General features: G+C 38.3%; 1 protein-coding gene across 1 annotated transcript in view; it reads right to left on the reverse strand.

The window, feature by feature from the left end:
• Positions 1–11,955: 11,955 nt before the first annotated feature.
• Positions 11,956–16,412, reverse strand: part of LOC308665782 (pre-B-cell leukemia transcription factor 1-like) — an 82,511-nt gene continuing 78,054 nt past the window's right edge. The window contains exon 3 of the mRNA XM_081324003.1: positions 11,956–12,292. Within this exon, the coding sequence (XP_081180129.1) occupies positions 12,270–12,292 (23 nt within the window). The 3' untranslated portion in view covers positions 11,956–12,269. The remainder of the gene's footprint in view (positions 12,293–16,412) is intronic.

A 16,412-nucleotide genomic window follows, 5' to 3' on the forward strand; every position in this document is an offset into this window, starting at 1 on the left:
ACATTTTTCAGTGAAAACATTTGGACAAAATCCCATTAATCCCTTAAATTTTTGGAAAATAATTTTAAAAACACCCGAAATTATAGGCATTTTTGAGCATTCCTAAAGAAAACGGGAGGAGGGAGTTACTAATGAAATTTAAAAATGACCTTTCCACATCAGATAAAACTATTATAGCAATATCCAGTGCTTTTTTTGTAAAAGAAAAAGGTGCTGGAACTCACACATGTCATACAACCCGCCTTGCCTACCCTTCAAGGTTCCATCCAAAAAAGGTGCCGGAACTCCGTTCTGAGCATTCTATGACAAAAAAAGCCCTGGCAATATCTACCACAGTGTTTCTTCATCTTCACTTTAAGATTAAGAGGCATCTCAAGAGTGCAAAAAAATAGAGAACTAAAAGGTGTGCTAGAGAAAAATTTGCAATCCAAATGCAAATCTTTAACAGACAGTATGAAAACAGACTTGTAGAATGTGGTTGCATGGAATTCATGAAAGAAGAAACACCAGGAAAGAATGAATGAATTCATCATTACCAAAAGAGGGACAAAACTGCAAAGATCCTTAGCTACCTAATGTGCTTTGCCTCTTAAAATAGTTTAGTTTCCTGTTTAGCTTATTCTATACATTTTATAATAGATTATGTACAATTCAGTGTGTATCCAAACTCAGATTTATTAATATGTACAAAAAAAACAAAACAAATTAAGCCTTGGTGGTCATAAGAAAATGATTTACACTAAGCAATATGTTTGTTAGGTTAACTAAAGACCATGAGAGGTGATCCCATCAAGCTGCTATATAGAGATCATTAGGACCTGATGGGAGATTGACATACAAAGGTCTTTAATACTCTTTTAAAAATTGCCATTGAAGAATAGAATCCATTAATAGTATACTTAAATAACCGACTGAAAAATAATTGCAATGTCTTATGTCTTTACTATTTGGGAATGTTCCAAGCATTATAGTTGCCATATCAGTATCTTTACTATTACTTGTACAATAATATTTCAACACTCCAGATCCAAGGAAAGTGTTGCTTTTTGATGATTCATTTGTCTCATGGTTCCACCCTTTCCCCCCATCTCATCTTCAGTGATCGGCAGATGTTTATACCCCACCACCAAAGCCAAAATCATTAGGGAGATTTTTTGTGAGTTTGGGTTTTTGTTTTTTGTTTTTTTGCTAAACAAAGACATTCTTTGACTATTTATTTTGTAACTGGTGTTTTAAGAAGGGAGAAGGCTTCAGCAGAGAAAGCTGCACTTGCATTTGGCAGTAGAGGCGAGAGGAAGCCACAATGCCTAGGCATTAATTGGCTGTTGGGTTTCAGCAAACAAGACAGTGCCGCTGAGAACTATCCTCAGCACTTAAATCACTGTTTAGAAGAGGCTCACCACAGAAACCACAACTTAGTCCCAGAGGGCACTGCCATGGAAAAATCATCCTTTATCTTAGTCAGCAATCTATATCTTCAGCTAGAGTTCTTGGGTCCTCTTGTTCAAACTAGGGTGTGTTTTTTTTAAATGGGAACATACAATAGCTGCGATTCACCCCCAAAGGACAAAGAACAATCCTGTTTATAAAATGTTTGCCTTTAATAGATTTAATAGGCAGGATGAAACACAAAATATCATCTATATTTGGTTCTTCATCCCTGCAGGTGTATTAGGTTCCATGTCAGGCATAAGACAACAGGAGGAATAGTTTTGACAAGCTAGGGAATGGTTTGTATTTTGACTGACAGACAAATAAGGTCAGTTACTTAAGCAAACAATTTAGAAGGAAGGGGCACATCCTGACAGGTACCATTTGGCTGGAAGAAAAAATGTTTTCTGATTTTCATTATGATGAAATGGTAGATTGCTGCATTATTAAAATGCAGGAAAAGGTAACTGTCCACTGTCTTATTAGGAAAACAGGTATAACACTAAGACAATAGGGAAAGAATGATATCAGATAGATATGTTAGCAAAAGACAACCAGGGAAGAGTCCTTAAATGTTAATAACATAAGGGAACAGTAAAGGGACGCGGTGGCTCAGTGGGTTAGAACGCTGAGCTTGTCGATCAGAAGGTCGGCAGTTTGGCGGGTTGAATCCCGAGTGCTGCGTAACAGAGTGAGCGCCTGTTACTCGTCCCAGCTTCTGCCAACCTAGCAGTTCGAAAGCACGTAAAAATGCAAGTAGAAAAATAGGGACCACTACGGTGGGAACAGCGTTCCGTGCGCCTTTGGTGTCTAGTCATGCCGGCCACATGACCACGGAGACATCCTCGGGCAAGCGCTGGCTCTTCGGCTTTGAAACGGAGATAAGCACCGGCCCCTAGAGTCAGAAACAACTAGCATGCATGTGCGGGGGAACCTTTACCTTTACGTTTACCTTTAAGTATATTTATCCCCCCAATAAGCTTAGAAGAAATTATACCATATCTTATCAAATCAATCTAGTTTCACCATTCCCATTATGTAAGTCTGTGGACTAACTTCTCTCTCCATGAAAACAATCCTCATAGTCTTGAATGCCTATTTAAGTGGGTCACTAATTGTGAAGTATCAAACAATGCAGGAGACAAAGACAACAAAGTGTGTTCATCATTCAGTAAACAATTCCTGATGCACTTAACTTAACCTTACCAGTGGAATTTATTCAGCTCTTGGTTAGTCATATTCAGCATCTCCTTTTGATAAGACGAGTTCTATCTCCCAATATGATCATAGCCAGAAACAATTCCCAAGATTGCACTGCCATTTTTCCATCTGTTGCGATTATGAGAATTGCTGCCACTGATATCTATGACCATTTGGATAACATGTTTGATTTTTGTTCATGTGAAGATCATGTGAAGATCAGGTTATAGCAGTTGAGTTAGGGCTGAGGTTAGGGGTAGGAATCAAAAATGACTTGATGGCATATAATCAATAGATCAATTCATGCAATCTCAAGGAATTGAGTCCAATTCTAAGGAATATTTGCTTTCTTATTTTATCCTTTGGAATTTGCAGTCCTCAACTGAAAAGTAGGAAACAACATTAAAATGCAAACTATCCATAATATAAATCTATTCACAAACAAAGCCAAGTTGTGCCTGTGTCCTGTTCAGATCCAGGGATGTCTAAACATATTCATAAGCATTCTGCATGGCAGATATTAGTGAATCTTCTAGTCAATATCATGAAATGCAGAATTTCTAAGTGTGCCAGTGTAAGTGCCCTCTTGTGTGAGAATGCAAATATATAATAAAAATATTTGATTCATAGATCTTACATTCCAGGTTCCTATGGAGAAAAAAATCTTTACAGCATTGGACTTTCCTTTCACCACCAGATACATCCACAGCTGAGCATCCTTTCGGCTTTGGCCCAGTCGCTTCATTCTTTCTGGCACTACTAGTACTAGCCCTCTGCTCTTCCCCAGTAGCATATTGGATGCCTTCCGACCTGAGGGGCTCATCTTCCAGCGTCATATCTTTTTGCTCCATGGGGTTTTCATGGCAAAGATACTGGAGTAGGTTTCCATTTCCTTCTCTAGTGGATCACGTTTTGTCAGAACTCTCTGCTACGACCTGTCCGTCTTGGGTGGCCCCTGCACGGCATAGCTCATAGCTTCATTGAATTACGCAAGCCCCTTCACCATGACAAGGCAGTAATCCACGAAGGTGTTGATTTCCATATAGCACATCTATCTGATTATGTTAAAAGCTTTTTTTGCATCAACCATAAGATTTGAAGATTGAAGTTTCCAGGAGGAAGACAATTGAAAATAGATATCTATTTATTTAAAGGTTTTTACCAACTTAATTTGGATGTTTTTGTTTGTCCAAATTCAACAGAAGTCAGTATACTACGTAATAAATGCAACCAACATGATTTTTGCATACTTGATTTCTAGCATTTCAGTCTGCCAATATGATATAAAGCACATGGAGGCTTCATCACAGTCTTGCTTGGGATGTAGAAAGGATGGCAACATTATCAGTGTATAATAGTATGGAGATGGGGTTGCAAACTAAAAATGGGGATTAAGTGCCAGTAAGAACTTGTACAATCTCATTAACACAGAAAGTAAATAATGGGGGGGGGGCAATATGCATCCCTACTTGACTCCCTTGCAGGTTGGAATACTGTAGGCATACCCAATTTCTATGCTCTTCATGCATTTGAACTGTGGCATTTCCATGCAGCATCATTATGGAATGTGGAAGACATTAATCAATAGAAGAGGTTACCAATTTTCACCATAATCTCCACAAGGGATTGGTTCAACTGTGCCTTCAGATCTATGAAGGTAGCATAGAATCTCTTGGTAGGTGTTATAATTTGAAAACAAATGATATAAGATGGTGCACAGATCTGCTATTGAAAAGCTTGGTTTAAAGCTTGCTTGTTCCATGGCTAAGGTTCTTTCTTGATGCCCCCAGTCAGTTAGTTTATAATATAAATGTTTTACATATAATTTACTAATTATACATATAGACTGATTGGGCAGAATTAGTATGGGTATTCTATCCCCCCTTTTTTATATATTGAAGCTACACAGAGTTATTCCATTATTTGGGAATCTGCATTATCATTGTGGAAAGATAGGGTAGCCAAAAACAGGCCAAAAATTCAGGGTTTAATTTTAGCATCTCTGAAAAAAAAGGTTCCTTCCTATGGGTGCTGCTAACTTCTTAGCTGGGCAAAATTAATATTTTCAACTTTGAAAACTGGGACCAGTCAGATAGAACTGTTAGGTTGGCTATACATCTGAATCCTTATTATTTGAAATAATAGTGGGCAACCTCTCATGGTACTGAGTTAATCCTGATATTGAGTTATCTACTCCATTTGGGCAAACAAGACATCATACTACAGTACTGTATTGGTTTGACCTTGAGCCGTCTGGATCAGTTTGCGTATACAGCTAGTTGGCTCACCTGCTTTTTCCTTGTCAGAAGGACTTTATAGTAATTTTTAAGGACTGAAGGGTTTTCTGAGCATGAAGATTATTGGTGCCTTTCATGGCTTTATGCATAGCAATCATTAAGGCCTTAGCATGCATACATTCCTTGTGAAGCCAAGATCTGGACATTTATTTTGCACTTTAGGATGATTCTGTATATTTTTATTTTATTTATTTATTTATTAAATTTTTATACCGCCCTTCTCCCGAAGGACTCAGGGCGGTGTACAGGGCAATAAATATCAAAATGTAAATACAAAAGTTAAAAAAGAGTTAAAAAGAATTAAATAATTATGCCCAATATAATACAATAATAAAACTGTGTTAAAACTAAATCCAACCCCAAACCCATCAGACCAGGCCAGATTGTTCAAATAAATAAGTTTTTAAATCGCGCCGGAAGGAGCGAAGGTCGGGAGCCATCCGGAGCTCAACCGGCAAGCGGTTCCACAGGTCTGGCGCGCCCACAGAGAACGCCCTCCCCCTGGGGGCCACCAATCGACATTCTCTGATCGGAGGCACCCTGAGGAGGCCCACTCTGTGGGAGCGCACTGGACGGAGGGAAGTTGAGATAGTGTCCCGGGCGAGGCACCGCCGGGATTCCCTCTTATTTATACTCTAACTCTGTAAACGTTAAACCAAGTTTACCCCCAAACCAACCACCATTCAGTCCAGTGGAATTTCTATTCTACTAGATGCAGACCGAACACTTTGCATGTTTTCGCAGAATGTGTATTAATCTGCATATTTGCAGAACAAGGCATACAATTCTCAAAGAATTTGAATCAAGCCAGACAATGCACAGAAGCAGAATATAAAAAAAAACATGCACAGCTGATTTGAGTGCTTATATTAAGAAAAGGAAAACTGATCTACATGCATCAAATAACATGTTCCATTAGTAGAAATCTGGACTTTTAATCAGTGCTTTAAAGTGAGCTCTGTTATAGCGTTTTTGGACAAGATCACATCTTAGCCTTATTCTAAATCCACTTTCTCAGAAATAACAATTAAGGAGGTCTGCCAAGGAAAAGAAGGGGTGTTAATTTGGACTCCACCAATACTAGTTTGTCGTTGTTTGTTGCCAGGTTCAGAGCAGCCCCAACATACTTCTGGAGGCTCTTTGATTTTAATGGGAGGCTCTCTCCTCAGGGAGATCATTTTTCAGACCATATATTGGCTGCCCAGATACTGTTGCTGCAAAACATAGAAGAAAATGAGCCTTATAGCTATTTTCGACAGATAAAATGACAGATTGAAGACCTGCAAAAATAGGATGAGAGGAGAAGCTGAGCGGGTCTCTACAAGTAGTTGCAAATATGATAATTCTAACTAAAATCTGCGTTCTGTGTTGATTTTTGTACCACCAGAATATCCCACTTATTATGTTAAGGAATTTGCTTTCAGGCAGGAGAGCAATAAGCAAGATATAATAAAAACCCATGACAGCAATATTTTGAGAGACACTATAATTGCATGGTCTTGGAGATGATGCAGGAATTATGCTAGCAATCAAGTCTTGACAATGTCTGGACCAGAAATCAGCAGGAAATGAACCCCAATATATCCCACATAGAATGCTATAAGAAAAGGAAGGTTAGGTTTAAATTCATATCACTGAGTGCCTCCATGTTTCCTCCCATGTCAGCTTCTGTACTGCCCAGACTCCAATGCACACACTAGCGCTGAATCACAGAAAGTAGCCACCTAAGTGATCAAGAGTAGCCATGCATGCAGGACACTTCGCATAGACCTTGATCATGAAAGAATAGAACAGCAGCCAGAACATCCTATGATTGGAGTAAATGTTGTCAGAAGTGATTGTTTTAATCACGCTGTGTCAGGAACCAGGAAGCCTGACAGTCTTGACATAAGAGACTAGAGGCATTTTTTTTAATGATGCAAGAGCTCCAAAAGAAGGAATGAAGCAAGCTTATAATCTAGAAACAAGGTGGCAATCAAAACTGAAATTCTTTTAGGACAAGAAAAGCTGCAGCAATCTCAAAAGAAAGGGAAGATCATATTAATGATGCCAATAACTGCAGGCACAAAAATGGCAGGCGTTAGGAGAATGACTAAGCTGGCCCCATGGTTCAGGGACCCATGGAATGAGGGGAATGTGGGGAGAGCCTCCCCTCTCCCACCTAGGTTTGGTTTGTACCTACAGTAGTATTTTTTTTTTAAAAAAGGCCCTGAATACAGAATTCTTCCACAGGGGGTATGAATTATTAGAACAGTTCCATATTTTTCATAATTTTATAGCCTGAGACCTCTCCCATTCATGGAAATAGAAAATAGAGTTCTCCACTCAGGAACCCCAATCCCCTGGCTCTGCTTTGCTCTGTAGAATCCCATTACCAATTGTCCTTCCGTGGGGAGCATCCAATTTGGTCTCCCTTCATAATTTATCACAACTACAGCCTTTCTGCTTTCCACCCATCTTTTCCAAGAAAATTACCTCTGTGGGTCTAACTGTAATTAGCCGCCTAGCTTTTAACCATTAAAAAGGGTTGCTAATTACTACCATTGAATTATTAATTTAACAATGCAGATATTTACATGCAAGTCTTGGGGATCCTGAAAGAAGTGGGCATTTTACCTTCAGTTCCTATTAAAAGTTAACACAGCAGAATATTAAATGGCTTCAAAAAAGAATCTCGTAAAAGACCCATCAGTGTTGTGTAAAATCCAGATCTAAAAGATATATTGACACTGATTTCATTTGAGCACTGTCAGCTTCAGTTGCCTGGGGTGTGTGTGTGTGTGTGTGTGTAATAATGCTGAAAGAAAAGGCACAGCACTTCTGCCCTGAAAGGAAACTTGTCACAGACAGGAAAGAAAATATATTTTTACCTATGTGGTCTGGAGCAGTGGTCAGCCTGTGTAGCCAGTGAGTAAGGCAGAAGCAGTAATTTATGCAGAGAAACCTGGAAAGCTTTTTTTAAACTAGAGTTTTTTTTTTATTTCTTTAATTAGAATATACAATTCTGTCTATTGTGATACTGATTTAAAAAGTAGAGCATGATGGCCTAATTCTTCTTTCAGGATACTGAGTGTGAAGCAGTTCACTTCTGTTGCTAGGTAGGCACAGCAGAGGGGGAAAAATCTGTCCATTTCCAGTCTTTATTCCATTTCCATAGTTCTTTTCTTTCTTTTTTTTACCATAAAATCTACATTTAAAAAAAATCACTTGAAAACACTTCAGTAAGAATGAAAATGCTATGGCTCTGTGGTGCATTTGAATTCAACCTGTAAACCATGTTTTGAAGCGTGAAGGAACATGAATGTACTGCCAGAATATAACACCTTGAAGCAGCCTCATGTTTTCTTAATATCATGCTGCAGCTGCTTTAAAGTGCTACAGTCCGGTGCTGCATTCATACACCTGCACGTTCTGAATCACTGTAGTTTTTGTAAATCCTTGTTTTCCCTAAACAGTAAATTTAAAGTGTTAGGAACAGTACTGCAATTTGTGGAGTAAGCAGCATTTAGTGATATTGACATATAAGGTTGTATGTCATCATAATTTTCAAATTTTGTATTGCCAGAGAACTTTCCTGGGGCACTTATGGTTGTGTTATAAGTTTACTTGGAACATTATCCAGCTCATATGAGTAACACAAAATGATCATACATCCTATATATGTAAATAAATATAATTAATATTTCCTTGTGATAACATATTGTGCGGTAAATATTATGGAGAAACCAATGTAATATCTCATATCTATAGAATCTTGTAGATGATATTTGGAAACTCCCAAAATTAATGTAATCAATCGGATTCAAACTGACACAAGTGTGACTTTGAAACTTTTATTAATTTAGATTGGTACAATTAAAATATAGATTGGATTTAATGTATTTCCAGCTTTGCTTCAGCTTTTATATTCAATCATTTTTGGAGGAGTGTATTGTATTATTGAGAGGCAGTTTGGTGTAGTGGTTATAAGACATCACGCTAGAAAGCCAGAGACTATTAATTTTATCCTGCCTTAGGCACAAAGCTAGCTGGGTGACCTTGGGCCAGTCACACATTCTCAGCCATAGGAAAGAGGCAATGGCAAACCATTTCTGAGAAAACTTGCCAAAAGAAAACTGCAGGTAGCCTCTGAGATTCAGACATGATTGAATGGAAGTAAAAAAGGCCATATGATGCATTAAAAACATGAGTAGAAAAATGGAGCATCTGATCCTGATACCCTGATAAAAAAAGTATTTATACACAAGGTTTCCAACTCACACAATAAGGGCAGTTACAATGGAATTATCAGTAAACATAATTTATTCTCACTTTACAATGCAGAACTAAAATATTATATGATAAGTTTAAAGGTGGACGTAAGTATACTTAGATTTCAGAAAGGCATTTGACACAGTAGACCATAATCTACTGCTTGGTAAGCTAAAAAAAAGGTGGAATAGACAACATCACTACCAGATGGATTTGTAGCTGGCTGACAAACTGTACTCAACAAGTAGTCCTCAATGGTGCTACATCCACATGGAGAGAAGTAAGCAGTGGGGTACCACCAGGCTCTGTCTTAGGCCCAGTCCTCTTCAATATCTTCATTAATTACTTAGATGAGGGAATAGAAAGGGAACTCATCAGATTTGCAGATGACATTAAGCTGGCAGGAATAGCCAACATTCCAAAAGACAAGCTCAGAATTCAAAAAGATCTTGACAAACTTGAACAATGGGCCCTATCCAACCACATGAGTTTTAATGTGAAGAAAAGCAAAGTTTTACATTTAGGTAGGAAAAATCAAAGATATAAGGACAGATTAGCTAATACAATCCTGGGCTGTATAAACAAAGGCATAGAATCAAGATCACACAAAATATTAGTACCGCTTTATAAAACCCTGCTGAGACCATACCTGGAATAGTGCAACCAATTTTGGTCACCATACTACAAAAAAGATGTTGAAACCTTGGAAAAAGTTCAGAGAAGAGCAACTAAGATGATCCAAGGCCTGAAGACTAAAACATATGAAGAAGGGCTGCAGGACTTGGGTTTGCCTAGTCTAAAGAAAAGAAGAAATAGAGGAGACATGATAGCAGTATTCCAGTATTTGAGAGGCTGCCACAAAGAAGAGGGGGGTCAAATTATTATCCAAAGCACCAGAGGCCAGGACAAGAAATAATGGTTGGAAACTGAATAAAGAGAGAAGCAACCTGGAATTAAGAAGAAAGTTCCTAACAGTGAGGACAATTAAACAGTGGAACGGCTTGCCTTCAGAAATCATGGGTGCTCCATTACTGGAGATTTTTAAGAAGAGACTAGACAGTCACTTGTCTGAGATGGTATAGGTTCTCCTGCTTGAGCAGGGGGCTGGACTAAAAGACTCCCAAAGTCACTTCCTATTCTATTCTATTCTATTCTATTCTATTCTATTCTATTCTATTCTATTCTGTTCTGTTCTGTTCTGTTCTGTTCTGTTCTGTTCTGTTCTGTTCTGTTCTGTTCTGTTCTAATCAGTTTTGAAAATTGCTTGTTAACTGCTTTTCAGCTATTAGAAATATTTGGATCAACAAGTCTGAAAACACTGGGTGAGTTTCTTTCAATTCTTAGTGAAGGAATTTTAAGGATTAAAAAATTAATACAGCAAAAGGGTGATTACAATTTTGATTCTAGAATGTTACAAACTGAGATTATAAGACATAAATTTGATAATAATAATACAAATGGACTAAGGGTCCAGATGGATTTGAAATAAAATGTTGGAATTAATTATAAGAATCCTTCCAATGGAAAAATGCTTTTGTTTTGAATTCTTTTCCCCCTCTAAATGATAGGATTCAATGCTAAATGTTGAACACTAGAAGGAACTAGAAGAAACTAAGAATTAAAGAAGAACCATTTAATTTGATCTTACAAAATTGAACAAAATATTTCAAAATTGGACATATTAAAAAAATATTTTTGAACAGTGGACCAAGAAGTTAATTTTAAGAGCATCTGTCTTGATAGACAGACTTTTTTAAAAAAATGATATGGACAAGGAACAAGTTTTTTTTTTGAGTAAGACTGAGACTGATCTGAAAGTGGATTTAAAAATCATAGAATTATATGGAAAAGGATACTACACTGAACATAGAAAAGAAGCCAGGTGATATCTTAACAACCAGGGCTTTTTTTGTCATAGAACGCTCAGAACGGAGTTCCGGCACCTTTTTTGGATGGAACCTTGTAGGGTAGGCAAGACGGGTTGTATGACATGTGTGAGTTCTGGCACCTTTTTCTTTTACAAAAAAAGCACTGTTAACAACTAATAAAAAAGGTAAATTTTCCCCCACACATGCGTGCTAGTCGTTTCCAACTCTAGGGGCCGGTGCTCATCTCCGTTTCAAAGCCGAAGAACCAGTGCTTGTCCGAGGACATCTCCGTGGTCATGTGGCTGGCATGACTAGATGCCAAAGGTGCACGGAACGCTGCTACCTTCGCACCGTAGTGGTCCCTATTTTTCTACTTGCATTTTTACGTGCTTTCGAACTGCTAGGTTGGCAGAAGCTGGAACGAGTAACAGGCGCTCACTCTGTTATGCGGCACTAATAGGAATATGCAAAAAAACAAACCTAAAATGTGACCTGGATAATATTCCTATATTGGATTTACAAAAGAGGCTTGTTAAATCTTTGAAGAATTTGGGAAGAATGGACAAAGAAGAAATGAAAAGAAATGTGAGTTCTAGGACCTTATTTAAAAGGATTAAAGATTAAGATTTTTAGAAATAAAAGGAAGAAATATAAAGTTGCTTTATTTAATCAGGGTTAAAATAGATATGTTATCTTTGTTAAGCCTTAATGGACTGATCATGACTGAAATGGTGATTTCCTTTCTTTTTATTTATTCTTACTTTTTCTTTCTTTCCTATTTCTTTCCTATTGTCTTTTTTATAACTTCTATTTTTATCTGTATTCTTTTATTTTTAGTTTGTATTAGTTTTTTATTGTCATAAGTGTAATTTTTAATAAAATTACTTTGAGAAAACTGCAGGGATTGTTCCAGGTAGTCTCCAGGAGTCAACATTGACTTGAAGGTGTAATACATAGAATTTATTACGTGGATCCAGTAAGAGGGCTACAAACCTGAGGCTGTCATAATTTTGCTTTTATAAATCTGGGAGTGCAGTTCTACATGTGATTGTTAAAGAATAAATTTTAATAATTCAGTGGGATATTTCAACCTCTCACCAAATTAATAGCAAACAAAATTCCAGCAAGATAAATTCCAATAGTAAAGTCATGTACAGTCTTCCTTATATTCAATCTTTCTTCTTATTTTTTGTTTCATATGATATTCTCCAACATGTGATTTTTATCCAGGGCTGCCTTGATTTCCTAGAGAAAGTCAGACAACCATTGTCACTCAGGCTCAATGCTCCTAGCAACCACAGCTGAATTCCAAAGAACCAGGCTTCCAAATCAGCAAATATACTTCTGTATTTAGGTGCAATACCAGCCAAACTATAAATGTCAGTTGGAGGCAACCAAGAGGTTTCTGCATCTGTTGCTTTGTCGTCTCTGAACTTTCCTCCTCTAAGCATTCAGTACTAAGCTTCCATCTTATTATGAATTAGTTCTGACTGCTTCCCTAACTCTCATCCATTGAGTCTGCTCAAGCTGTAACAAAAGTTGTAAAAATCAAAGCAGAAAAAAAATCTTTTTAAAAAAATGGGATATAATTCTTATATAGATTCTTTGTTAGCAAGCCAAAAAATTTACACAAATATGAGCTGCCACTGCTGTGGCTACTGTCTGTAAATGGCCTTGGGCTAGGCTGAAACAGGAAATAAGATTTGTCCCGTGTTTGGGACTAAGCAAGTGTATTCTGAATGCTTAACAAACATTTAACATATATATACAGTGTTTCAGCCTAACCCAAGGCCATCAACAGGCTGTAGTCACACAGTGACAGCTCATATTTGTGTAAATCAGCCCAGGTTCGAATTTCAGAAGGGTGTGGCTGACTGATGAGAACAAATAAGTTTGAAATGGCTATATCAGTCTCCCTTTAATTCTTTGTTAGCAATCCAAAAAATTTACACACACACACACACACACACAGACACACACTCCTCCTGCTGGAATAAGAGGAATGGGAAGTTATAAATGGATTTCTTTGTGTATGTGTGTAACAAGGATTGTTCATTGCTGATTTCTTGATTTAGTGCTTACACACTAAAATTCAACATAAGCATATCAGACTTCTGAATTTGAAGTGCGTAGGAAGCTAGGAATTATTCAGAATAATTGCATGGGGAATAAAAAACATTTTGTATAATCTCAAAGATACATATCAGAATACATTATAATACAGTACTAATATATGTACTGTTTTTTTGTTTCCTAGATTTGTATCTTGGCTTTTCTCCAGAAGTGGAGGTGACATATACAACCACCTTTTTCCAATTTTCCCCACAAATTTCACCTTATGGGGTAGATTGGACTGAGTCACTCAAAAACTCACCCACAATTGAACCTGCCTGCTAAGTAACATATCAGCTCAGGCCAGAGGTGGGGAAAAAATCTCCTTTATGGAGTATGCATAATCTTGAAAAACAAAAATAATTAGCTTAAAAAAACTGATCGGGGCCTCACAGTTTTGACTGACTTGATTTTATGTCACTTTTACGCACGCACTTTAACTGTTGCATATTAAAACCTTAATGTTAACTTTAATTAAACATTTTAATTGTTGTGTATATGTGAGCGCCAGTTTGATTTAGTGGTTAAGGCACCAGGCTTGAAACTAGGAGATCATGAGTTCTAATCCTGCCTTAGTCCTGAAAGCTGTCTGGGTGATTTGGGACCAGTCACACTTTCTCCGCCCACAATGTCAGACTTGCATGACAAGTGGGTCAGTTAATTCATGTCACAACCAAATGGGTCAATGCTCATTTGATCTGAAAAAAAAAGCAGATCCTGCTGTTGTAGGGAAATGATAAGGAAAAAATAATAATTGTTTAAATGTTTTAAAATATGTTGGTTTAGTCTCATAGATAAACAGATAGATAAATAAAAAGGTTTGATAATTTGTTTGTTTGCTTAATACATTTTTATGACTGCCCAACACAAAACAACTCTGAACAGGCTAAAATTAACAAACAAATGGAACCAAGTTTTCAGATCCTTTTCAAAAACCAACCTGGTCAAGGCCAAGCATATATCCAAAGAGATAATGTGGGGAGGAGGAGGGGAAGGTAGTGATGTGTGCAAACATCTAGGAAATGTTGATCTTAACCTTTCCCCAAATTGTTCAAAGAATGCGATTGAGGTTTATCCATCCTTAAGCGCTTGTCATTAGAATTATCTGAGAATGGGTGATTTTTCCCACCTGAATTTTAGGGTGCTAACTGCTCTCTCTTCAGTGTTCCATGCCATTTTGCTCTCACTAAAGCAGTCCTACAGATCTAGCAGTCTTCCATGACAGCATCAGGCATCACCAACAGCTGTTCGTTAGGTGTCCCTAGTCTCAGCGTCAGCTCCCAGCCTTTATGGTTCAAACCGCCCTGGCCTCAAACTAAGAATGTGCAGGGGGCATGGAGTGCGGGAGGGAGAAGGGAAGCTGGCTAACTCCATTCCCCAAAAGCTGTAGTTGCAATCTTAGCCTGGCATTAGATTGGCACCTTTTTTCAGAGCTTACAGCCCCCTCTTTCTCCCTCTTTCTTTCCCAACTCATCACCACCCCAAGCTTCCCTCACTCTCTCTTTCCTTTCCCAGGCTGGGTTTAATTTGACACCTTGAGCCTCGGTAACGAGGTGAGGAGCAGAACAGCCACAGTGGATTTCATTAGGCTCAGCACTGCAGGCCCCACTCTCTGTGCGTTAATGACATCGGAGGATAGGGAAACGAGACAGCCACTGCGCCAGATGAAATAAACATGAGGGCTGTCAGCAGTGACAGCTGAAGCAAAGGGGACAAAAATAAGTCAGGTAGAGACCTTTCCCATTCTACACAATGCAAAGCGACACCTTGCAAAGGACTTTTGCTGCAATTCTCTTTTCTTGGGAGAAAAGGGGTGGGGCAATGGGCAGAGGAGATGAAGGAAAGGAAAGGCTATTAAATTAGCAGCATTTTACCATACAAATTACATTTATCAGTTTAAATGTCAGCAGGAACCAGGCCCCGTCTCCTCCCTTAGGGAAATACTACGAAGGAACAAGAATTCTTTTGCAAATCATTGAGAACTTTCTTCCAGAGTTAACTTCACAAATCCAGAACTGTGATCCATCCTGTTAAATAGTGGGTTCTTGGGTGCAGGAATGACGACGCGAGGCTGAGTATAGGATAACTCATACTTTTATTTCTTGCTGGAACTGTACTGAAGCAAGGGCTGCAACCAGCCGCAATATATAGTCTAGCTCCTAGGCGGCAGCCAATAGGTTTGAGCCTACCATTGCCGCCTGGGGCTAGCCAATTGCAGGACAGAAGACAGTTAGTCTGGGTTGCTGGAGAGCCATTAGCTGCTCCAGCAACCCACGTGGTGTAACACAAGAGCCCAGTACATAACACATCCAATGACAGGAAAGAGCAAAAAAAACATGTTTCCTTCTCCCCAGGCCAGTCACAGTGAAAGAATTGCAAAAGAAAAAGGTAACAGCAAGGAAGATGAAGGGATGATCCACTTGCTCCACTGGACTCTTCTTTGAAGGAAAGAAATCTGGACTCAGGCCTTTTGCGGAGAGGCTATGTGTAACTGTGGGTAGGGGAGGGGGATAAAGGCATGCTGGTGAAGAAACTCTCCATCTACATACCTCAAAGCCATTGTTCTCATTTTAACAACTTCTCAGGCACAGTGATATAATCAGCCCAAAGACAGAAAGAACTAAACTACAGCATACAGATGAACAAGGTGGATAACCTTCTAATTCTGTGTGCCTTTTTAATTTAGTCTGAGTTTAATTAGCATTCCTTTTTATGTAGCACTGTCTCTTTTGACTGGCAATGGTACTTCAAAATCTTGAATTTTCCCCAGGCCTGCTAAATTGCTGTTTTCAGTTGAAGATGTCAAGAATTAAAGCTATGATTTTTTTTTATGTATACAAAAAAAAAGGAAGTGGGGGAGGAGAGAGAGAGAGAGAAAAAAACAATCCACACATTCAACTACTGAGTATTTAAGGGCCATGTTTATTTATTTGCTTAAAGTATTGTAAGCCGCCCACAACCTGAATGGCTCAAGAAAGCGAACAAGCAGTGGAGGAGGCTCTGGACAACAGCAAAGCTCTGTTCCTGAAGTAGCCTTTTAGGTATTGTTTAAATAGATCTATCTCTGAGAAAACAAAACCACAATCACGACAGCTGGAAAGTGGGATTCCTCTTCCCTATCTAAAAGTAACCCATTTGGGAATCCAGATTTTGATAGGAAGACTGCGGTCTTAAGTGAAGCCATTATATAATTTGAGCAGAATTCTTTAACCCACAACTCCTCCATGTTTCAAACTATTCCTGATCCAAGAAA

The sequence above is a fragment of the Vipera berus genome, assembly GCF_964194415.1.
Source record: "Vipera berus genome assembly, chromosome: 3".
Classification (NCBI taxonomy): Eukaryota; Metazoa; Chordata; class Lepidosauria; order Squamata; family Viperidae; genus Vipera; species Vipera berus.